Genomic DNA, 24,278 nt, shown 5'->3' with positions numbered 1-24,278 from the left:
GGAGCAGTTGAAATAAAAAGTGACTCATTAGATAGTTTATGATCTGCAAATAAAGGTCTAGACTTATCATAAATCATCCTGTGCTGTGTAAAGCATCAGCCAGTAATAGTACATTTGTCAAATATTTATTTCAACATGAGAATTGATACTGACGCAAATTACTATAAAATAATTTCAAACAATTTCTTTTTTATTTCAAAAATGTTAGTAGGAATTTTTTTATTTTAATGGCCAACTTCACTTCTTAAAACTCCTACTTTTTTTTCCACAAAAGACTTCATTGAAATTGCTACTTTTGCTTAATACTGCCCCACAAAATACAAATCTATAATATTAAAATCACTTATTATTTCAAAGAATTTTAAGAGTATAAAGTAATAGTGCATGAGACTTCCACAAGAACCCTTGAGTTATCATTTGTTAGGGCAGTAGCTATGTACCATTAATCATGATGTCATTTTATCCTTTTGGTAATCTTAATCTGAAATTATAGCCACAACTTTCAGTTACTTTAATTCTTATTAGAGAGAATTTAAGAAATTTAAGTGCAGGATTTTTTTTTAATCCTGAAGTTTTATTCTTATAGTTGTAATTTCTAGCTGTCTAGTATCTTGCGAGACAGATACCTTGCTGGATCTGCTTTATGGAATAGATAGAGATATACTAGTAACTGGTAAGATATTCATGTGTATTTTCCTTCTGCAAAAGTTTAAAAAATTCTGTATAGTATTAGGAGGTTGAAGTGACCCCACAATATTATGCTATTTGTTTTCTGAGCAAATTTTTCTTAGGAGACACTGCAAAGGAAAATTTAAGTTTAGCCTCATTCAAATGATCATTTGTTTCAAGCCACCAGAGTCAGAATACGTACATAAAACACTTTACCCTATAAAATAACTTCAGCATCATGTTACTATGGATCACTATATATAACAATGGTCATCTTTGGATTCTAGGATTATGGGTCAATTTTAATACTTTTCTTCAGTTTCCAAACTTTCTACATTGAACATGTATTATTAGTCTTCTAGTAAACAAAATACAAACATTACAAAAAAATCTGAATATATCAACAAGGTATCATATAGACCTTTCAAACTGTGACAATGAGCAGGTCTCTAAGAGAGGCCCTTTGGACTTACAGATACTTTTGTGATGAGCAGACAAATGAGAGGGCACCAGGGACTCACCAGAATTCAGCTCTTTGACGAGAGAGGACATGGTATTAGTGATGGAATCTGCTGCCACTAGCAAGTCATTCCTTAAATTTCTTCTTGAACCTTCAGGAAAGAATAATTAATAATTAAAAAAATTGGAGATTTTCCCATGCCCCAAATTTTATATTGTTTGTTTATCATTTCCACTGACAACCTTTAGCTAGAAAACTTCTAATACTTCTTTTCAGAAGTGTTTTGGTCCATTCCCTAAAACAAACAAACAAACAAACAAACAAACCCACTGTGCATAGGGTAGTGGTCCCTGATGTCAGAAGATTAGCATACGGTATTGTTTAAATTGGGACATTTTTTGGAATAAGATGGGGCCACCTGACTTAAACTGGAATGATCCCAGGTAAGGCTCTTGTTTGCCTAGAGAGCTGCACCTTCATAGCTATTGTTATTGTTCCAGCCTTAACCTTGTGGCTTAGCACACTGGATTCTGGTCTCTGACAGCACAGGTTCAGGCTCCTTCTGGGTTTCCAGAGCTCTCCCTAGTAGCCCTGGGATACACTGGGGTAGCTATGTGCCTGTTGGGAATGGGAAGCCCATGCTCTGAATGTTCCCAGAATATGAAAAAAAGGTTAGGATTCTTGCTCCTAATGCCAAAATAGATGCATAGCAGGTACCTTGAACTTGAACTTGGACTAAGTTGGAACATAGTCTATGGTAGAAAAAGATTATTCTTATATTTCAGGCTCAATAAGGGCTAAATGGGCTGTCCTGGGAGTGGGGCAAGGTAGAGATGGAATAGAGGGTTAATTATCATAATATCTTTGGAAAAAAGTACACAGGATTCCAAATACCTGACTTACAAATGACCTTATTCAGAATGAACATTTGAGCTAAGGGCTGCTTTTAGGCCCCATTTCATTGTCATTTCTCAGAAAGCAATATTAAATAAGTAAAATAATAAATGCATTTAAATCAGAAAATCAAAGTAGCTGGGTGAAAACATTAATTATAATAGAAAGCACAAATTGATTTAAAATACTATACTTTCTCTAAAAGATGATTTAGAGAAAGCATATTTTTCCTTCTACAATTATAAAAGAGAATGTTCCTTTGTGAATTACATAAACAGCTCTTGAATCATATTCAATGCTCAGAAGAAAAAGCCTTCTGTGGACTCTCTTTTTTTTCCCTTGAAACAGACTAAAGTCTGTTATTCTTTCCCATTAAAATATGTTAAGATTTTACCCTCATACGTGGAGGATGAGAGTGTCTGTTTCCTCACACTGGCTATTTTTGCATATTATTGATGCTAAAAAAATTATAAATTTTGCAAGGTAAAAGGTGATGTTTAAGATTTGTGTTTCTATAGTTGTTTGTGAATTGGTTTCCTTGATTCTGTTTTTATCATTTGATTTTGTTTGTGCTTCCTTTTACTCTAAAACGTAAGAATCAAACCTTTTTCTTCTCTTTAGATCTTTATGTGAGAACCTGGAAGAATGTTCATGACACATTACTCACGAAAAGAAAATGCAAATTGTAGACCAAAACGCAGTGCTTGGTCTGATTTGTGTAAAAAAAGAATATGTGTCCTACACACATACAATTATATGTATTTATGTATAAGCCAAAAGTTGAGAAGGAAAAAACTATTCATTGAAAAGTGGTATAGGAGGAACTTTTCTGTTGTTGATTTGTTGCTCTATAAATTTAAAAATTGATTGTAAGAAAGTTTTAAGTCGCTTGCCTTGGGCCCCCTACTTCTGCAGGTGTAGAGTGCTGGTTGTCATCTCCATCCCTTTTTGTTGTCCTCTGCTGACCCTGGAGGCCTAACTTTGCAGTTCCATTACCAAAGAGGCAATGATTCCTCTCTTTAGGACATCTCAACAGAGAGTCTATAAAATGACTATGAGTTCTCTGTCACCTCAAAGCTAAACAGCTGAGATTCTTGAATTTGCTTAATTGTAAAGAGAAGAAATGAAATAACCTCTTTCGGAATGTTAAAATGCATTTCTAAAGGTTCCTTGGATTCTGGCTAAAAGATTTCCTGTGCCTTGAGCAGCAAAGACTTACTGAGGAATAGGGCAGGGTATTAGAAACCACAGTAAGGCCCAACAGTGAACTAATCAAAACAGGATTTCTAAGATGCCTGGGCCTGGTTCTGACCCAGGAAACCCTGGGGTATGTACGAGTGGCTCTGGCGACTATCCATCACTCAGTGGATCTGGTGAACTATTTGTCCATTAAAAGTAAACCACAGCAAAAAATAGAGAACTTACTTTGTGCAAACCACTTACTTTGTGCAAACGCCTCTTGTACGTCTCCCCCGACCCCTGTGAGAGAGTCCTGAGGCGCGTGTGTTGGGGTGGAGCAAGTGGACGCGGACCGGATGGGCATGGGGATCGGCCTGCTGATGGTGTGGCTGGGGGAGGATCGAGGAGAGCCTGCCCCCTGGGTCTGGAGAGACAAGGCGAGTCATTAATTTGTTTTCCCAAGAAAATGCCATATGCCATCCCAATGCCTTGGTCTAAAGTTAAACACAAGAAAATTCCAAAGCAGGAGGAAATCTCAGGTCATTGAGTAGGTAATCTTAAACCTGGGTTTTGGGTGTAGGTGATATAGGATCCTGTTTTCATATAATCTGAAATTTGGGTTAAATATTGAAAGCTAAGAATATTAGTACAGCACTGTACTACAATATATGAGATGTGTGTACATATGATGAAGCTCTTGTTAATCAGAGATAATTACAAGGTATGTATTTTCTCCCTGAAGAAAGTTCTGTGTAGAGTAAAAACACAATGAAGAGGAAGTTTTAAATACAAAGTAGGAGACTATTTGAAATGGAGGCAGAAAATTTTCTTCCTGAATGTCCAACCTTTCTGTACCGGCATCATCTTTAGAGAAGAATTCGCAGTTTAAATCATGTCTTGTGCCGTATTGTGTGTATTAAGACTCAAATTAAGAATCAAGTGAGGTATAAATTGTTTAATCTTTATTTTACAGTAAAAGCTGATTGTGTCAAATTACCCTGCGACTCAGGGATTTGAATGGGGAAGAGGAAAAAAGAAATTTGTTTTCTTTTTTTTCCCCCTTTGCTTAATTAAATTTATTTTAAGTGGTACACGAAAATGTAAAAATGTACCATATTTATGCAGTAACCATGTAAGGTTGTGATCTATGTATACATTGGGTAATGTTTGAATCAGATATGTTTAAACGTATCTACTCAAACATTTTATCATTTCTTTATGGTGAAGACATTCAAAATTCTTCCTGGTTGTTTGAAATACACAGTACATGATATAGTGGGGTGTGATCGTCACCCTCCTATACAATAGCACAGCAGAACTTACTCCTAGCTGTAAGTTAGTACCCACTGATCAGTCTTCCCATCCCTCACTTTCTCCTACTCTTCCCAGCCTCTGCCAACCACCACTTAACTTCCTACTTCTGTAAGAACAACTTTTTATAGTTGACATGTGAGTGAGATCATGCAGTATGTGTCTTTCTGTGTCCGGTTTATTTCACTTAACATAATGATCTCCAGTTCCATCCATGTTGTTGCAAATGGCAGGATTTCATTATTTTTTATGGCTAAGTGATATTCCATGTGTACGTGTATCACGTTTCCTTTATCTGTTAATTCATTGATACTTTCCATCTTTTGAAATAGTGCTGCAATAAACATGAGAATGAAGATATCTCTTTGACATACTCCTTTCACTTCCTTTGGACAAATATTGAGTCATGGGTCTGCTGGGTCATATGACAGTTCTATCTTTAATTTTGTGAAAAATCTCCATACTGTTTTCTACAATAACTATACTAATTTACACTCCCATCCATAGTGTGTAAGTGCTCCCTTTTCTTTGCATATCTATTGCCTTTTTGATATCTGTCATTCTTCCTGGCGTGAAGTGATATCTCATTGTGATTTGGGGTTCCAGAAATCTTGGTTTCTAACTCTTGGTTACTGTTTTCCTGCAGGGAATGTCCTTCTCTTTGCCTGTGAGAAAACAGTATTCTAGCAGGAGAGTGAGAATAGTAGAATTTTAAAAGAAGTAAAGATAGAAGTAGAAAACAATCCTTCATAGTGTTATGGGAATTAGGGAAGGTTATTCATATGGAGTATAAGTTAGCTTGCTGTTACTATAATAAAATGCCTGAGATGATAAACTTAAAAAAAAAGCAGAAAACAACTAAAAGCCCCTTCTCTCTGCATTTGCACTTGGCATGAAACCTTTCCGACACTGTGACACCTTGAATTTTTAAGACGCTGTCTCTACAATGAGGTCTCTTGGAAATAGTCTCCCTGTTTTAATAATTAGTAGACAAAGGAAGACAATCAAGCATGCATGTAAGAAAATGCAAGGAGACCCTCAAGTTCAAACACAACAGATTAGGGGTCCACACCAACTCTAGGAAGCCAGTTTCATCCCCGTCTGTCACTCTGGCCAGCTAGGGTGAGAATTCTTCCACTGCGAGGCCCACAGATTCATCGTAAGCCATTCAAACTCCTAGACATGCACCGTGAGAGCGATGGTCTGGAATATTCTATTTAGATCTTTGCTTTGGGTTCAGCTGCTTGCAGTTAAAATACACAACATCAATCTTGTGAATGCCATGCCGTTAGCTCTCCAGGGCTCAGCCTCACACACAATTGTCAAAACTATAAATTGAGGAAAAACCCAGAATTTCAAATGAAGCAAACCAGAACAGAGCACAGAAAAGAACTCATATGGCGCCCAAAGGGCAGAGGATTCCATTCTTTCACTCTCAACAGTACCTTGCAATGATCTTTCCAGGCCCGGGAGAGAGAACTTTGCTGGTTTGCGATGTTTGCAGCCTGCTTTCCTCAGCCTGCTCAAGGAGGGGTCTGGTTTCCCAGCGAACGTTGGCAGTTCAGCCCCATTACCTTGAAACCTTGTGAGCTACTGCTGTGTCCCCAGCTTCCCATGCCAGTCATAAATAACTGCACACCTGAGTGGTGCTTTGTGATATTCAAAGGGTTTTATGTACATTCTCATTGATTGCTCTCCATGACCCTGTGAAGTAGGCATTATCCCTCTAAATATGCAGCTGTGGACCCCAATGCTCACAGAGTGAAAAGAACTGCTCTCAGGAGGTGGAGCCAGAGTGGCAGAGCTGGTGGCTGAGCCCACAGTGCTCTGAGTGCTCTGGGCTAGAGGAGGGACTATGGTTGGTGGCGTGTCCCCCAAAGGAGACAGATGTCAGGTAGGTGGTCTGAGTGCTGCCTGGCTGGACCACCACTCCTGTGCATCCTTTCCAAGGCAGGGCCCTCAGCAGGGCTCCTGGGTCTTTCTTAACTGTCCTCTTAACCGAAGAACTAGTCACAGCAGGAAGTGGGGACCGGAGATGGGAAGTGGGACAGAGTGCTGGTAGCAGTAGCTTCCTCTTGGCCTCACATCAACTCTAGGAAGCCAGGTTCTTGGTAGGAAGTTCACAATAATAATAAAATATCACTTTTTGTATGTAATTTACAATGTATGAAACATTTTTAGATATATTTTTTGTTCCATTTTCCTCATATAGTAGTAGAATGATAATATATTTAAGTATGATTTGTAGTCTGTCTTTAACCGCCCCCGCATACTTCACTTAATCCTCCTAACAACCAAATAAGGTATTATTATTCCTGTTTTATGGATTGACAAACTGAGGTTCCAAGGGGAAAACTGGATTAGCCAAGGTCTCTGAGATAGTGACTGGCAGAGATGAAAAGGACCCCCAGCCCCAGCCCCTAGACCACAAACCCAGGGCTTTCCCAAGGCAGCACAGCTGCTTCTCAGGAGTGTGAATGTTGTCGTCATCACATACTCTGTGATTCATCTAGAAAGGTTTAGTGAACTGCAGGCTGAAAAGGGTCCCACTGTGGTGTGCTGTTGGAGAGCATCCTCATCATGGGAGGGGTGTGGGTGCTCCAATGGCAGGGGGCCTTCGGGCTGCTCATGCATCAATACGGAAATACAGACCTCCCCCAATCTCTTCTCTGTAATTTTGATATTCCCCCAAATTCTTGCCAATAATATATTGCTTCATAATGAATTTGGTTCTCATGAAACATGAAGCTGTTGATATAATATCTGTATCATTCTGCTTTTCAAAAACCTGGACACTTCTGAATTTGGGACATATCAGGACCCCATGATTTCAGATATGGGCTATGGATCATATTTCCATATTTTAGTGGTTGTACTGGGGCTGTATTGACCCCAGCCCTGCTTACACCTGTTATGCCAGTTTCTCTGGCATAGGAGGCTTGTGGGGCATTTGTAACCAAGGTGTACATCTGGCCCTTCCTCCTTTCTGTGAGCCTGTCTCCGGCTCTCAGTTCACTGGGCTCCCAGAAAGGTCTTCTCAGCCCAGTCCCTCCCTGCTTAGTGCCTGATCTTCAAAGCCATCTCTCCCTACCCCTTTCTGTTTCTTTTCTCTGAAACTCCCATGAGTGGTTCTGTGTTAAGAGAAAAATAATTGGCTGTGGTTATGTGTTAAGGGAAAAACAATTGACTGACTCTAAGTTACGCCAATGTGTGAATGACTAATAGCTACCATCTCCCAAATGAATCCCTAATTGGTGCAATTTCAAGCAGTCTGATTATGTGAAGAATTTAGGTGGAAGATTCTGTGTTAAAAGATTCAACTGCATCTTTCCTACAACTTGCAACTCTCAAGGCATATCCATCCTTATCCAGATTTCTGGGGGTAGGATGCTGACTGCCTGGGTGATCCTGGCCCCATGTCTTTGTCAGAGAACTGCCCAGTTTGATGGATGGTACCTTCCTAGCACTGGTGTGGAAAACACCTCCTCTGTTCTTGCTTCCTGTTCCCATTCTTTTTTTTTTTTTTTTGCGGTGCTGGGGATCAAACCCAGGGCTTTGTGCTTGCAAGGCAAGCACTCTACCGACTGAGCTATCTCCCTAGCCCTCTGTTCCATTCTTGTAGGGGTACTAGGAAAGGATAGTTGCTTACTGGCATTGGAGCAGATCAGTGATGATACACTGAGTTTCATTTTCATAGGCGGTGACTCCTGTAGAAGGGTGGCCTCTAGCTGGACCATGAAGCATAGTTATCTGCTAACAACTTCACAGGACTTAGAGTTGAATAATCCCTGTGAACACACTCCCCTGGAAATTACTCAATGATTAATGGAGCAAAGACTTAGGGGACAATGGTCCATGCAGATCAATATATAGATCTAAAATTCCCAAGGAGAGAGTTGATTTATTGAAGAAGGAAAGCATATATCACACTTGGCAAATTTAAAATAGCTCTCTTCCTAGAGAATAAATGAAAAATTAATTTCCACACACCATCCTCTGAGTCCACTCAACCTGCTATTGTATCAATTTTTAAAAAGTCTGACAAGATCCATAAATTTTCTGATTTTTTTTCCCCAGGAAGTATTTTAGTTTCTACTCAGCTCTAGAAACGAAGGCTGCTTCAAGCAAAGGGGCAGCAGTCTAATTGCTGAATCAGCCCACCCCGACGGAAGGCAGGGCATTATGCAGCCCACTCCCCAAGTCCTGGAAAGGTTGCCTCCAGGTCTGTCTAAGAATGCAGCCTGGTCATGCCTGGTGGCACCTAGCAGCCTGGAAAGGCACAGCAAAGCCCTGTGGCACATTCACTGTCATCTCCTCCCATACACGTTCGCCGACTGTCATGGCATTGATGGTGATTTCTATAACATGGCTTCTTAAAGGGAAGGACGTGTACAAAGTGTTGTGGGACACAGAGGAGGTGGTTCATTCTGATTGGTCAGGCAATGGGCTTTTTTCCACTTGGGTTCAAACAATGGAGATATCCAGGCAGGAGAGACGGAGTATTGAGAGAAGAGCACTTGGGTTTTGGACTAGCCTGAGCAAGGCATGGGATGCGTGAGGGGTATAGTGCGGATGCTGGGGAGGCCAGTGTAGCCACAGCACCAGATTCCTTGTGGGGAGCAGAGAAAAATGAGGAAGAGAAGGGCAAGGAGCTACACTTGGGAAATTTGGTGCAGACTTTATCCTGAACTAGTAAAGAGGGTCTGTTATCTTCCAGGATTTTTAAGCACAGAAATACTTTTACTTCTCTAGGACTAATGAATGAATTCCAACTTTTTTTTTTTAAGAAGATAGGTACAATCTGAAAAGGTACATTTTAAAACACTGGATATTAGTGTTTATGCTGCAGATGATCACCTGTGACGTCAATTATCACCTCCCTCACTTTTGACTGGTCCTCGACTCCATAGAAAACTCACCAAAGAGAATGAGCAAGGGAAATAAAGGAAGGAGAAACCTAGGCTGGTGAAAGTGGTCCTTTCCAGTCTGTTCATATTCCAGAATGTGTCTGGGAGAAATTGGAACTCGAGGGACAAGAATTTCCTGAGTTAATTGGACCATCCAATTTAAACAGGGAAGAGAATGTGGACAGGGGATGGAGTTTGGAATGACATTTGATCATTTTTTTCTCCACTAAATTGTATTGTTCAATGGAATATCAAAGTACATACATTATTCTCCCAAATGAGGAACAATTTGATTCTAAAGTCTGTAGTAAATCCTTGCTGTAAATTCAAAAAATGAATTCACTACAAATAAACACAAACTCTATTTTGATCCTTGACTAAAATATGCATCCTGTGCCAATCACCTCTCTCAAACAAAAAATGTGTGTTACAAACAAAACTTTCAGAAAAGATCTTGGAGTTCACATTGAACATGGTACAGAAAGTTTAACACTTTCAGCCTTCCCCAGTATTGGCTGTTCAGAAACATCTCCTCCAAGAGGGGTGACAGCAACACTCTGAAATGATTAGCATACCTAGGAGCATATCTATGTTACCAGAAATGGGAAAAGAAAATCTTATTGGATTGCTCTATCACTATTTCTAAAATAAAAGTAGTTTTTCTTTTTTTGGTTATTGTTACAAGCACTTACAAGAAATATGAACAAACTTAAATCTTGTTCAAATTTCTTTTCCTGATGGAGACACTGTTAGTTAACTGTAAAGAAGGAAGTCAGTGTGTGAGTCATTGTGTGTGCATGTGTGTATGTGTGTGTGTGAACTATGGGTCAAATTTAAAAAGTTTTGGATACATATACATACCTACATAGTTACAGCTGACATTCATCTAGTATTTTTATAGAGTGCTTTCATATCCATAATTTTTTAAAATATGTGAAATAATTCTGTGAACCACATATTATCAGTATGTTTGAAATAAATTATCAGGAAGTTCATTTACTTACTCAAGATCTTACAGCTGTGAGTGAAGAGCAGAGAGCACCATGATACAGGTCTTGTAATTTTTGTAAGAAAATTATTATTGAGACCTTACTTTCTAAACTCAGTCAGTCTGGCACATAATATTTGGAACTGGAAGTATACCAGAAACTCAGGAACATATTGTTACTGCAATTCCATCCCAGCTGCTGCCTTCATTATTGAACTTTTTATGACTGTTCTTTTTATGGTTCCTTCAATAAATCTTAAAGATACACAAAGAAGAAAGAGGGTAGGATAACTTCAATTCAAGTTTTGTAAAAAAGAAATTTATTGCTTGTGATACCATAATCATCATATTATATTACAGGCACTATTTTTTAAAAATTCATGTTCTCTCCTCAAGGGGGATAAATTCATGCATTACCCATAACAAGAAACAGTATAAGTAGGAATTATATATACCAGTATAATAAAACACTACATTGAACCACACAGACTTATGATAAAGCATGGAGAGGTTATTAAATCAAGCACAATTTGTTGTGTGGGGTGTTTTAAGTTTGATTTTACAAAGAGAATGTCCCCAAGGGGGAAAGGCTCATAAATAAAAACAGAATTTAGAAGCAGATACCAATCTAAAACCTCTAAATTCTCTCCTTAGATCATGTTATACCATGAGAAGTCTATAGATTTGGATGGCATTTGTTTTCTTTATAGAACTTCCTCTACAGGGCTGGGCTTTATGGAATTCTGTCTTTAATTTTGACTGAAGGTCAGTATAAGAAACAGCCACATGAAATCTTTGACTGCATTTTTCCACTTTATTTTTCAGTACTCTTTCTCTAAAGTTCCCAGTGAAGACTTCCTTTTGTATTATATGCCACAGAAATTTTGTTCTGCTGAAAATTGGTATTTCTATACCGATAAAACCACAGATCATATTTTCCTGTTTGATTCATTGCCAGAAAGCTCAGAGTAACATCCTTGTCCCTTATGATTAACATATTTGCATTTCCTTTTCCTTAGTTTTAGATTTTTCTATTTCAATTTCACGGAGTCATCGTTTATATATTTTGTTGTAAGTTGCTCCAGGTCCTTTTTGAAGAAAGGCTTGAGCATAAAAGCAAATAGATAAAGCAGGCAGGCAAAATCTCTGAACACCCAGACAATGCTTAACTGACATCTGGGTGGTACTGATGCCCTCAGGTTCCAATGCTTCAGTACCACTGCTGGCTGACTGTCCAAGGTGCAGAAACTGGAGAGGCTATGGGGCTGGAAGGTGAGGTGGTACTGCCATGATTTGGCTCCGTGTGTCCACCTGTTTATAAAGATCCTGAGCTAGGGACCCTTTCAAGAATGTGCTGCCTGAAAATGTAGGGAAAGGATCCCCTGGGAAAGGGTTAAAGCAAGGCTGACCAACTACAGTATAATTGCCCTCTCTCTCCACCAGAAGGGGGAAGGTTATATTTGAGCAGTATTTTTTTTTTCTATGCACATGCAAAAGTAGGAGACAGGAAAGAAAAGAGGCTGTTTGCAAAGAGAAGTATTATAAGTAAGGCATTTTTCTCTACCATGATCTAAGTGTGTTGAACGTATAATAGCAATACTCCACGTATGCATTTATGGGCAGTTATACAGGCTGTACAAGTGGTGTGACCTTAACCCACGCAGACTGTCCCTCATTAAAATTTGACTTAAGCTTAGTAAAGTAATTTTTTTCACAAAATACAAAATAATGTAGCACATTGTTTTTATTGTCTGACATTACAGATTGGTTTAACACTTTCCTTTTTTACAGACCATGGGAATGAGGGGTAGAAATGTGTCCAGCATTTTGCAAACATTCTTTGTTACACGCAAACACACACAATGAAATATAGAAAAGAGTATACAGAAAAATTAAAAGATATGTTGATATTGGACAGGCTGTAGTCCTAATTGATCCATGGAAATAATGTGAAACTTTTTAATAACACTAGCAAATGGCATATATTGTCATACATAGTTTGGTACATGCACTGGACATTAAAGCTGCTTTTCTTTTGCTTTAATTGAATTTATTGTTTATTATGCTGCTCTCTCTCTCTCTGCTGATTCTGAACCTGAACAGGGTTCCATTTTAGGACATGGTCAGGGAGTCACAATGCCCCCTATATCCAGAAAATAAATGTGCATGCCAGACTTGTGAAATTCCAGAGCAGAAATGTTTTTGTGATAAGAGAAAGAATGAAAGTTAACTACTTTTTAGAGGTTATTGTCAACCAACAGCTGAGATTCTATAATGGGGAAGAATAAAAAATATGGGGAGTGGGCAGTCAGTTACTGAGTACAGTCTTTTACATGATTGAGCACGTTTCAGTGAGCAATGGGGGAAAGGGCCTAATAACTTAGGTGATGAAAGGGGATTTTTCAGTAGAATGGAAACTGAACTGAATATTCATGGTGTGAGAGTATGTGGAGGCTCCCTTCTGTGTGCTGTGGGTCTTGGGATAACATTAACCTCCGTGTAGTTCTAGTAACTACACGGTCATTCTATTAAGAGAGGGGTCTGATCAACAACCCCCCAAAAGCTTCAACTGATTTGAAACTTGTATCCCTGGGGATCTAAAATGTTTCCAACCAATTACAATTTGTTCCCTCTTCTAAAAGATGTAATAGGTCTTTTGGTGCCAACAGCCATGATAGTTATAAAAAGATGCTAAATTTTATAATCTCAATTCAAGCACTACATTGAAAAGAAAGCAAATTAGTATGATTTTTTTTTTTCTTTCCAAACTGAAGCATGAACATACATTAGAGGCAAAAGCAATGAGAAAAACAGCAGGACGGCAGGCCCCTCCACTGTTAGTTAAGACCTGCAGTAGGGGACATAACTTACTCCCTGCTTCAGTTCTTCTTCCTACAGAAAGATTGAATCAATAACAGTTAGATTACCCAGGGTTCCAGTAAGAGCAGGCACACAGGGTGAAGGAAGGCAAGATGGGGGAAACATCAACAGCTTTAAGGTAGGTCCAGGCCTCTGCTACCTCAGTCACTCCAGTTCAAGCCTAAGTATCAATCTCAGTATTTGAGATGACAGACCCATTCCTTTGCTCACATGTCCAACCATCTCTCAATACCATCTATCTATCTCAGTGCTTGCACATCTTAATAAAAGGCTGTGTTCAACTGGGCCAGGTGACACCAGGTGACACCAAGATGGCTGGACATGAATGGACTCCTATCCCATTACTTCCATTGTCAGGGTGACAGAAATTCTCGAAACACCAGAAGGGGCATTTTTCAGTTTCCTGTCATTTGGTGGAGGGCAAGATGGGTTCAGACCTCTTCATTTGACATATTTGGAAAGGGAAGCAGAAAAGAGCTTTTCTGTTGCATCAAATGAGATAATAGGCAAAAAACAGCAGGAAGTTATTATGATCTAGTCCTGTCTTACCATAGATAGTACACGGCAACTCTGAATTCTACACTTTATGTGTCTAAAGCACATAGAGTAAATTTTGTTGTGAAGATAAAACATTTCCCAACAGATTACTAAAGAGGACACAAATGGCATTAAAAAAAAAGTTGACTAAGAATAAAACAGTAAAGAAAAATGAAGAAATATATGTTACAAGTGTAGTGTCTGGGATGCAGGAGGTTTCAAATGAAGTTTATTAAAGAAATGAAAGAAAGTCAAAAGACAAAGAAAGATGGATAAAAGGAAAGGAGAGAAAGAATGACAAAGAAAGGATATAAAGTAAATAAAGAAAGAGGAAGGAAAAAAAGAAGAAAGGAAGGATAATACAGAAGTGACAAATAATGGTGTTTTGGGGATGGGGGGGTCCTTGGCTGAAAGTCAGGATGTCCTGCCTCCCATGAGCTGCCCAGAGATGCTCCCTTCATTGCTCGCCCACCACCAGTTCCAGTTCTGCCTTTGGAACGTGGCAGTTCCAATCCCTGCTGGTCAGACCTGCTTACATAAGACAGATGACCACACAGCACTGACACTTCTGAGCTGACTGTGGACACATGGCCATAATTTGTATGAAAAGTAATTTCATGTATACTGATGAAGGAAATAGGCTTTACGGAAGAAGGAATGCCACTTTCAATGAGAATCATAATAGATTACAGCACTCTCTAGAGGACTTCCACAGATCACCTTATTAAAACCTCTATCTACAGAAGACCAAGGAAATATTCCCACTTATAACTTGCATTTAGGCCCTTATAAGTCATAAAAAAGTGAAAAAGTCATAAAAATGGGATAAAATATTTTACTGAAGTTATTCCTTTTTTTTTTTTTTTTTTTTTTTTTTTGGTACCAGGAATTGAACCCAGGGTTGTTTAACCACTGAGCCACATCTCTAGCCCTTTTTAAAAAATACATATATTTTTTATTTAGAGATAGTGTCTCACTGAGTTGCTTAGGGCCTTGCTGTGTTGCTGAGGTTGATCTTGAACTCTGGATTTTCCTGCCTCAGCCTCCCATGCTGCTGGGATTAGAAACGTGTGCCACTGTGCCTGGCTAAGTTATTCCTCTTAATAAAATTATAATCACCAAGATTGTCTAGTGGCTATGTCTTAGTTTTCTGAATTAGACATTAGCTTCTGTTCAATTTGGGCAGAACTACCGAAAGTGATCAAACATAAAATATTTCTAAATAAATCCCATTTTATTACTTTCAAGGTCATAAAGGAACTAGAACAAGCCAAGAAAAATTTCCCCATAAAGGTCCTCAGCAGTCTGGGTCCAGGAAAAGGTAAGAATAAGTTCTATAATTGACTACTGTTGTTTCATGGGTCTAAGGAATAGTTCCATAACTGAGCTTGTAACAACATTTTGGGGGAAATCACATATAGGAATCAGAAAAGCCATTGCACATTATGTACAAAAAATTTACAAATGAAGTAATACAAATAGTAATAGTTCTAGGAAATATTTATTTGAAATGTCTTACCTTTAGTAGCTTCATGAGACCTTCCAATTGGACCATTAGCTCTCTCCGGCTCTCCTGGAGAGCAGACATTCTCTGTTCCAGCTCATCCTTGCGTTGTCTGAGAAAGAAGCAATTGTCATTAGAAACAGCATTCAACTCACTGAGCTAATCACATTGCCCAACTTTGTGGGACCAGTGGACTATCAGAAAATGGTATCGCTAGTTCTTTGATATGGTTACCAGGCAGGTAATTGTCTTCAAATGAATGACCAATTGCAGTTTGAGGTGTACTTTGATTTGTTCAAGTTGTACTAAATTATACAGAATTTAACATTAGACTTTTCCATCCTTGTACCCTGAATTAAATAATCATTTAATGAAATATTTTCAGAATACTTACTATACAGCAGGTCCCATTCTGTGTCATTGGCTTCTCTTGACACAAAAGCAATAGTAACAACAAAAACCCAAGCACCAAATTGTCATTGAAAAGGGCCAATCCTATAGATCCTCCAAATCCAAGCCATCTTTTGTAAATTCACAGAAAATAGGGTTTACTTTAATCTTTGGAAATCAGATTTATATAAATGTACTTTTAAAATCTGTTCCACCCTCAGTATATAATATGGTACCCTTCAGGGGTGAAATATTAATGGAGCATACTTATTATAATCAATTTACTTGGTCTAAGTTTGATTTGATAAATTCAAGTCAGAATAAAGAAGTTCTTCCATTATTGTTCTACAACTGAAAATGATATATGAGATGTTTGTTTAATTTTGTTTTGTTTTTCTGAACTCCTATTAAACTCTCAGCAAGAATGGAAACCACTAAAGACAATCTACATTCTCTTGTTTATGTTGACACTAAGAGGTATCAAAAATATCTTTAACAGGGGAAAGAAATGAAATAGTAAGGAGGCTAATACCAATGGTTCATATTTCTGAAGGATACATATGCTTTCTGAATCAACTTCAAATATAGTATTTCAAGGTCATTTAGTGAGTAAGTAACATATGTACTTGATTCTTGCCCCAAAGATTTGTTTGAATTTTAAATATAAGAACTTATATTCTAAAAATCTGTGGATGTTTTAACCATGTATGTTTTAATGTGTGAATGAATATGGCTAGTCTCTGTGGCACAGATACCATATTAAGTACAGCTTTCACACAGACCTTGAAATAAAAAACTGACAATATAAAAATGTCACAATGAGTTAGGTCTGTGAATCATTCAGTTGAAAGAGACTTATAGGAAGACAGGTTACGGGTATAAATGAGACATTTCTTATTTGCTTTCATATAGGCTTTCTCGACAAAGAATTGTAAGTTTAAATTTATAAAATTCTCAATCCTTTCTGATTATATTTATATTTTTAGCCTTTCTTGCTACATATGGCTTACTCATGAAGTACTTCTTCCTTTAATTTCCTTTATAGTTGCCTCTTTTTGGAATCCAGAGGATCAGGAACATCATAATTTTGTAGGCTTTAGTGGTTTCTTATTTTAGTCTTTGTCTCTTTGGGCTGAAGCATTCTAATTGTGTAAGTCTTGCCCCATTCAAGACTGTTCTTCAACGGCAACTCCACTGGTTGTTTTTCCTTGACCTTGGTTGTTTTTCCTTGACCTTGTGTGCTCATGGTGTTCTAAGTACACTCACAGAAAACTTGGGACATGAGTAGATAGTGTTTCTGATTTATTTTAAGTTTTTGTCTTAAGACTACTTTATAATTTTTTGCCTGTTTGTACACAGGAGCACCTTGAGAAGGTCAGAGCAAAATTTGTAACACTGTAGGTAAGAAATACTAAGAGAGGCATTAAGCCATATTAGAAAAAGTTAACGGGTATCAACATTAACCCGTCAGTCAACATTAAATTAATCTTATTGTACATTTATTTTATAGTACTTATCTCTTAATTCAATTTAAATCATTTCATAATGCCTTTCCCAATCTTCTCTGTAAGAGTTTTCATCAGTGGTTACCAAATGTGAATCCAATTACAAACCTGCAGGGTAGCCTCCACCATTCCAAGGGGGTATGAGAAAACAAAGACTACAAAGTGATTTTATTTTCCTATAGCTAAAATGCATTCCTCTCTAAAGGAATGCCTTTTTCTTCCTGAAATTCTGTCAGATAATGATGTATATTCATACTAACTTCCTGGATTTGAGGATGGTGACATGATTATATAAATTTTTTTCTTAGAAAAAAAAATATATGCACATACATATACTGAGGAATAAAGGGGTATGTACTTGCAACTTTTATTTAACTTCTGTGAATCTCAGTTTCCTCATTTGTAAAAGGAGTGTAATAATATTGTCTATCTCCCAGATTTTTCATGGTAATTACATGGAACAGTGCATGTAGAATTTAGTATGTAATACGTGTCAGACTAGCAAATAGAAATGCCTGCTGTATGAGCACATCTGGACTGGAAACGTGGCATGCAGTTTCCTTGTGGACAAAGTAAAAAGGGAAACATGATCATTTAGAAAGTCAGAGATTTTAAGATAAAAATAAAACTATGCATTCATGAGAAGCAAGTCTCCACTCCTTTCTTCCTCTCCCCTGCCCCCAGCTGCAAGACATTTCTCTAGTTGAGAAATGATGCAAGAGGTTCAGGAATGATGTAGTAGAGGGAACCTCTATGGCAGCTATGGAAAGGAGCTCACATAGCCACTCTCAGTGTGAGCAGGGCCAAGGTAACTTTGCAAGAGGCCACCGTTTGGAGTGCTTTGAAAGTCTGAAATGACACAAGAATAAAAGAATAACCAGAACGAGGTTTCTTAATCTGGGGTGTCAGGGCATCTGTGAAATCCCCAAATTGTGAAAATGCTCAGCACAGAGTTAGTGGTTTTATAAGCATCTAGAGAAAAAGCCTTCAAGGCAGAAGAAACGTGTAGAATATGGAGGCAGGCAAGCAAGTCGGCTGCCACCCCCAGCTGACAGGAAGGCCAATGGCAACGTAGTTCCTGGCAAATCCAGACTTCTTAGTACAGCCTGGGCTCAGCTGGAGTCACAGGATGCTCACAAGTCAGGGCCAGGAGGGTGGTTGGAATTATCAGTCTATTCCAATGACCCATTAAGGAGGGAAGAAATATCAGTTGGAAAATATGTTACAGTGATCCAAATTTATTCAGATGACTTCTTAGACTATCTCTCATATGGAACAGGATACTTTCAGAAAAGAAAGCTACATGGGGGAACCAATGAAACTGCTTTTGAAAAGTTCTTAGTCATCTCCAATGGTGTATGGGATGAACAATGGAAAAGATAAAAAAAATTCAGACAGAGACAAGGTACTACTCTGATCCTGGTAGATGAGTACTACTCTATTTCCACCTGGGCTTTTTCAGTTCTATTCTGTGTGTATTAAATTTAACTTCCAACTTGTGAGTATGGAGGACCAACATGACCTTCTATGGCAATGAACAGTTAAATAGGTTTTCACTTTTTAATGCTTTTAATGAGGATGCTATGAAATATCGCTTTTTCCTTTTCATTTCCACCTCTTCTAGGTAACAGTGCAGTAGAATGTGCAAGAATTTCTCATACATTGCATTGAGGGCAGGGCAGAAACCATACAGGCTGAGAAGGAAGAATTGCTGTTTCTTTTGTTGAATTAATTTGTTATCCAAAAGTATGAGTGATCTCTCCACATTGAGCAGCCCCTAGAAGCTGCAGGTTCTGCAGATGTCCTTCCCACAAGAGAAGGTTTTGCAGGATCTGCTCCAGTCATCAACTTGGGAGAGGAACAGCGGATCCCAGCAGGAGAGAAGGCAAGGCCAGCAGCTTTGGGCCAGGAGGACTACAGTGCTCACCTGTTAACATGTCTGAAAAGCAGCGTGGGATGGAAACCCCAGAAACATCCATGACTGTAATCAATAGGGACTTGGTAAATTCCAAACACAGTCACACAGAACCTGCTCTATTTGGTTGCTTTGAATGGAGGAAGAAAATAGCACTAGTTCTGATAAGAGCTTCTGAGAAGAGGCATCTGTACTCCTATAATATGTACCATCAGAAAAATGAGAAATTACACTCTATTTATGTATGATTTATCAAAATATATAAATGCATTCTACTGTCATGTACAACTAATTAGAACAAATAAAAAATTAATTAAAAAAGCATTTTTCAGAGTTATAAATATATACCTGGAATGTCCTTGGCACCCAAATGGAAGGATGAAAAAAGGTAATTCTTGCTAATTAAAAGTGCCTTGTGAAAGCTCAGCATGCCATTTCTAAGAAGAGGGAAGGCCTTTGAATTTGCTCTTGTGTTGTTTGATACACAGATACATTTGAGTACCTGCCATATTGAAGGCAGAGTGCTCAGTCATTCTGATGGGGTGAAGAGAGGGCACCCACAATAAGGCTTGCATTTAACACCATGGGAGGAGTGGGGACAACTATGGCCCTGATCTAAGGCTGGCTAGTCCCCAGCTGGCTCTGATAATGTGCTGAAACCCAGGGATTGAGTCAGATGGCTCTCTAGGTCCCTTTCAACCAAAGCATTCTATTATGACAGACAAGAGTAAGCTTTTTCATTCATTTGCAGAGTAAGAACATATGATGCCTTATTTTTTAGATCTGTCTGTAAAGCTTTTAGGGATCATGAATTCGATTAAAAAACCATTACCTTTTATGAGTTGCATGTAAAATTTCAAATTTAGAAAACTGTGATGTTTATTTAGCTGTTTATGTGTTTGTTTTGTTAAGAATTTGTAACATAAACATGTTGCTGATAGTACAATAAGTGAAAAGAGCTGAGTTAAAATTTTTTTCCAGTGAGATTTTTTTTTCAGATCTAAGGAATACTTTCCTTTTATTTGTATTTAATAAAAGAATAACATCCATTCACAATAGCTTTGGAACCAACCTAGGTGCCCTTCAACAGATGAATGAATAAAGAAAATGTGGTATTTATACACAATAGAATATTACTCAGCCATAAAGAAGAATGAAATTATGACAATTGCTGGTAAATGGTTGGAACTGGAGACTATCATGCTAAGTGAAATAAGCCAGTCCCCATAAACCAAAGGTTGAATGTTCTCTCCGATGTATACTAACCCATAACAAGGGAGGGTAGGGAGGGTACGTACAGAAGTTCACTGGATTAGACAAAGGGGAAGAAAGGGAAGGGAGGGAGGTTGGGAATAGGAAAGACAGTAGAATGAATTGGTCATAAGTTTCCTATGTTCATATATGAATACATGACCAGTGTAACTCCACATCATGTTCAACCATAAGAATGGGTTCAAAATTGAAATGGATTGTACATTGTACCCCATGTATTTATAATATGTCAAAATATACCCTACTTTCATGTTTATCTAAAAATAATGAATAAAAAGTATAAATAAAAAAGAATAATGCATAAACTTCTCTCCAAATTGTCCAAATATCAGCAGTTAAGTGTATCTTATTAAAAACCAAATATCTGGGTGTGCTGGTGCACACGTATAATTCCAGCAACTCATAAGGTTGAGGCAGGAGGGTTTCAAGTTTAAGGTCAACCTCAGCAATTTAGCAAGATCCTGTCTCAAAGTAAAATAAAAAAGGGGTGAGGATGTAGTTCAGTGGTAAAATGCCCCTGGGTTCAATCCCCAGTACAAATAATAAGGATGATTGATGATGATGATGATGATGTTGTTGATGATAGTAATGAAATAAAGAAAAAAGAAACAAATAATGGCTGTTGTAGTGGCCGAGGACCATTTCCTGGCTATCAGTTACTGTCAGACCGTATTCAAGATCTCAAACATTCCTATTGCCTGAGATGACTTGGCCCTCTCTTACCTGAGGAGCCGGAGCTCTGCCAGCAGGGTGGGGTTTTGCTGTGCCTTCTCTGGTGTGGGCTGAGAGGCTTGCTCATGTTCTAGCCTCAGCCTCTGGATCTCCTGTAAGATTTCTCTTGGGAAAGAGGAGAAGGTGAGAAACCAGAGTTAGTTAACTTCTGGGACACTAGCATCTGAGCAGATTGATCTATCAGAACAGAGAGAGAAGGAATCATCCTGTTGGGGAGCAGAACCAACCCTTACTCATCCACAGACTCTGTGTGTTTATGAGGCGTTGGCCTAGCCATGCGAGTGCTGTGGGTGAGGTCCCTGCAGGATGTCATGGGGTGTTATCACCAGGACCTAATCATCTCCCCAGTAAGTCACGGAGTGCTGTGGTAATGTGTCCAACTTTGATGAGTGCACTGCTTAAGAGACAAAAGTGTATCTTCCCATTATTTATGATCACACTCTGACACCATAAAGTACCCACAGCTATCAAGTAAGAGGTGCTTGGAGGGAAAATAAGGATAAATGGTGCTCATTTCACAAAACTAAATAATCTCATTCTCTCACTAAGAATAACATTCTTCTCACTGAATTTATCCTAGATGCCCCCAGGTAGGCAACATGCTCTTTTTTCTTAACATTTTCAGCTTTAACAACGGGTCTCAGTAAGGGCAGCCTTAGAAGGAAAGTGCTTCTAAAAGGATTCATGTAATTGAGTCTGTGACACAGAGTGCTATTGGTGTGACCTCTGTCAGGGGGTGAGACATGTCAACCTATAATTGATGCTAGGCCTGGGCTGCCCTGATTTTGGGTGAACATTAGGCTGGCCATAAAGGATATGCACCCAGTACAAAGCCAATTACCCCTAAGTGAGTCAGAAGCCATTAAGCAAGGTTACAAGTCACATGTTCTTGGGGACTGGGGGTGTCAGTCTCCCACTTAACAAAATGCACAAGTCACAGTAAGACAGAACAAAGATTGAGAATGGAAGGTAAACTCATGAGCAAGGGAGATGGTGTTCCATCTTTAAAGTAATTTTAATTGACACAATAATCGTGCATCTATACAGGGTACGATGTGATAATTATACACATGCGTAATATGTAATGATTAAATCAGGGTAACTAGCTTTTTTTTTTGTATTGGGACCTTCATATTCCTCTTGATTGGATAACAGGTACCAAAATATAGTTAATAAGGGATAAGTTCTAGTGTTCTATGGCACAGGAGGTGACTATAGATTACAAGAATTTATTATTTCTCCAAATAACCAAAAGAGAGAAGCTCCATGGTTTTCCATTGGAAGGGGTTAATTTATGTCTGTTTCCTAAACACAGCGGGACCAGGAGGCTAATTACCAGTGAACCATTACACCTTTCATGGGTGTGGAGAAAAGGCTGGACTGTGTAATTTAGTCATTCAATTACAGAAGTCTGGTAAGAAAAAAAATATGTACAATACATAATATGCATTGGTAGAACTGTGCTGACTTCTTTAATCTTATTTAACGCTATAACAATTCTATGGTATTTAGACACTATTATTATCTCTGTTTCAAGAGTGAGAAAATCAAGGAATAGAGCAGTTAAAAGACATGTTCAAGTATCAGAACAAACAAGTGTTGGAGGTGATTTGAGCACAGGCTGGCTAGCTTCAGATGCTGTGTGTCAGACTGCTTCAGTTTCTGAGACTTGCTTTGACTGGTCTAGCCTAGGCAGGCTCCAGAGAGTTCAGCTACTGCAAATACTAACCCCACTGTCTCCTCCCAGGGTGATAAAAGGAAACATTATCTTCTAATGACCATGGCTGACAGGGTGCTGTAGTTTGGATCTGGGGTCCCTGAAAGGCCCGTGTATTAAAAGCTTAGTCAACAACCTGTGGCACTATTGGGAAGTGGTAGAACCTTTAGGAAGTGGGACCTGGTGGGAGGAAGGAAGCTCACTGGGGGTGTGCCCTTGAAGGAGATATTAGTAAAGATTCACAAGCCTATGAAATATCTCATCTTGGTTGTAGTGTGAATCTGCTCTCTCACCTCTCCATAGCACTTTGTTTTCCCTTCCTAATCCTCTGCTTCCACTGGGGTATGTGGATAGAACACTTGAGGGGGAATTGGGACTTCCTTTGTGGAAATACCTGGGATATCTGCCTTCATTTGGGTCTGTTACTTTCTCTGCTTTCTGGCTGCCTTGAGGTGAACACATCTTCCCTATGTACTTCTGTCATGATGTATTGCCTTGCCACAGGCTCAAAAGTCATGGAGCCATCTGATCATGGACTAAAGCCTCTGAAAGCATGAGTCAAAAATAAACATTTCCTCCTTCTAAGCTAATTCTCTCAGGTATTTTGTCTCAGTGATGGAAAGTTAACTCACATGTTCATGAATTACTTAGGGTAAACACAGTCATGAAGCAAAGTGAGAAACTATCCTCCTCTTAAACTCAGAGATCTGATTGTTGGGTTAACTGTCACCCGTGAGACCCGGAGTGAGTTTCTATGGTGCAGAGTGTGACATGAATAATCTTCTGGGACAGGGCCCTGGAGTCTTTGCAGAGCATGAGGCTGCAAAGACTCATCTGTAGAGAGATGAGTTCAGGATGAACTCGCTACTCCTCAGGGATAAGTTGAAAACTCTAGGAATCATGAAAGAAATCAGGGACAGGATGAAATTCTCTTTCTACCATTGCTTCTCATTCTTGCTTCTTTTTTTCTCTCTGGTTCTAGAAACATATATGCAGAGCATGCAATAAAGAATGGTATCGAGGTAGAGTCAGAGTAGTTAGAATATTCATATTACTTCTTGGAATCAGAAACAGATTCACATGAAGGCAGATTTCCCTGGGGTCTTTCCTCAAAGGAAATGCCTATTCCCCCTCAAGTGATCTATCTCCATACCCCAGTGGAAGCAGAGGATTGAGAGGGAAAACTAGGCTCTCTGTAGAGGTGGAAGAGCAGGGTAATGTTGCAACCAAGATGAGATATTCCATGGGCCGGTGAGTGTTTAGTCTTTTCTTTCTAAGAAGGGATGTAAGAGTGAGGTTGACCCTTGTGGAAACTCAGATCAGGTTTGATTTGTTCCTTCTGATATTGCACAAACATCTCTTTGACCTTGACATGGTATCTCTTATTTAGAAATCCAAACTCTGATTTTCCTCTTTAT

At 38.7% G+C, this 24,278-nt stretch overlaps 1 protein-coding gene across 14 annotated transcripts in view; it reads right to left on the bottom strand.

The window, feature by feature from the left end:
- Window positions 1–24,278, bottom strand: part of Dtna (dystrobrevin alpha) — a 344,317-nt gene that overhangs the window by 11,930 nt on the left and 308,109 nt on the right. For 7 of the 14 annotated variants that reach the window (XM_047525921.1, XM_047525920.1, XM_047525923.1 and 4 more), the window contains 5 exons: window positions 21,135–21,248; window positions 15,345–15,441; window positions 13,280–13,300; window positions 3,467–3,626; window positions 1,191–1,280 (listed from right to left, as the gene is read on the bottom strand). In XM_047525921.1, the coding sequence (XP_047381877.1) occupies window positions 1,191–1,280; window positions 3,467–3,626; window positions 13,280–13,300; window positions 15,345–15,441; window positions 21,135–21,248 (482 nt within the window). Of the gene's footprint in view, window positions 1–1,190; window positions 1,281–3,466; window positions 3,627–12,137; window positions 13,301–15,344; window positions 15,442–21,134; window positions 21,249–24,278 lie in introns of those variants that run through there. The other 7 variants (XM_047525922.1, XM_047525930.1, XM_047525926.1 and 4 more) reach the window with 2 other exon arrangements.

Source organism: Sciurus carolinensis, chromosome 15 (assembly GCF_902686445.1).
Source record: "Sciurus carolinensis chromosome 15, mSciCar1.2, whole genome shotgun sequence".
Taxonomy (NCBI): Eukaryota; Metazoa; Chordata; class Mammalia; order Rodentia; family Sciuridae; genus Sciurus; species Sciurus carolinensis.
This window is presented reverse-complemented; position numbering and strand designations above follow the sequence as displayed.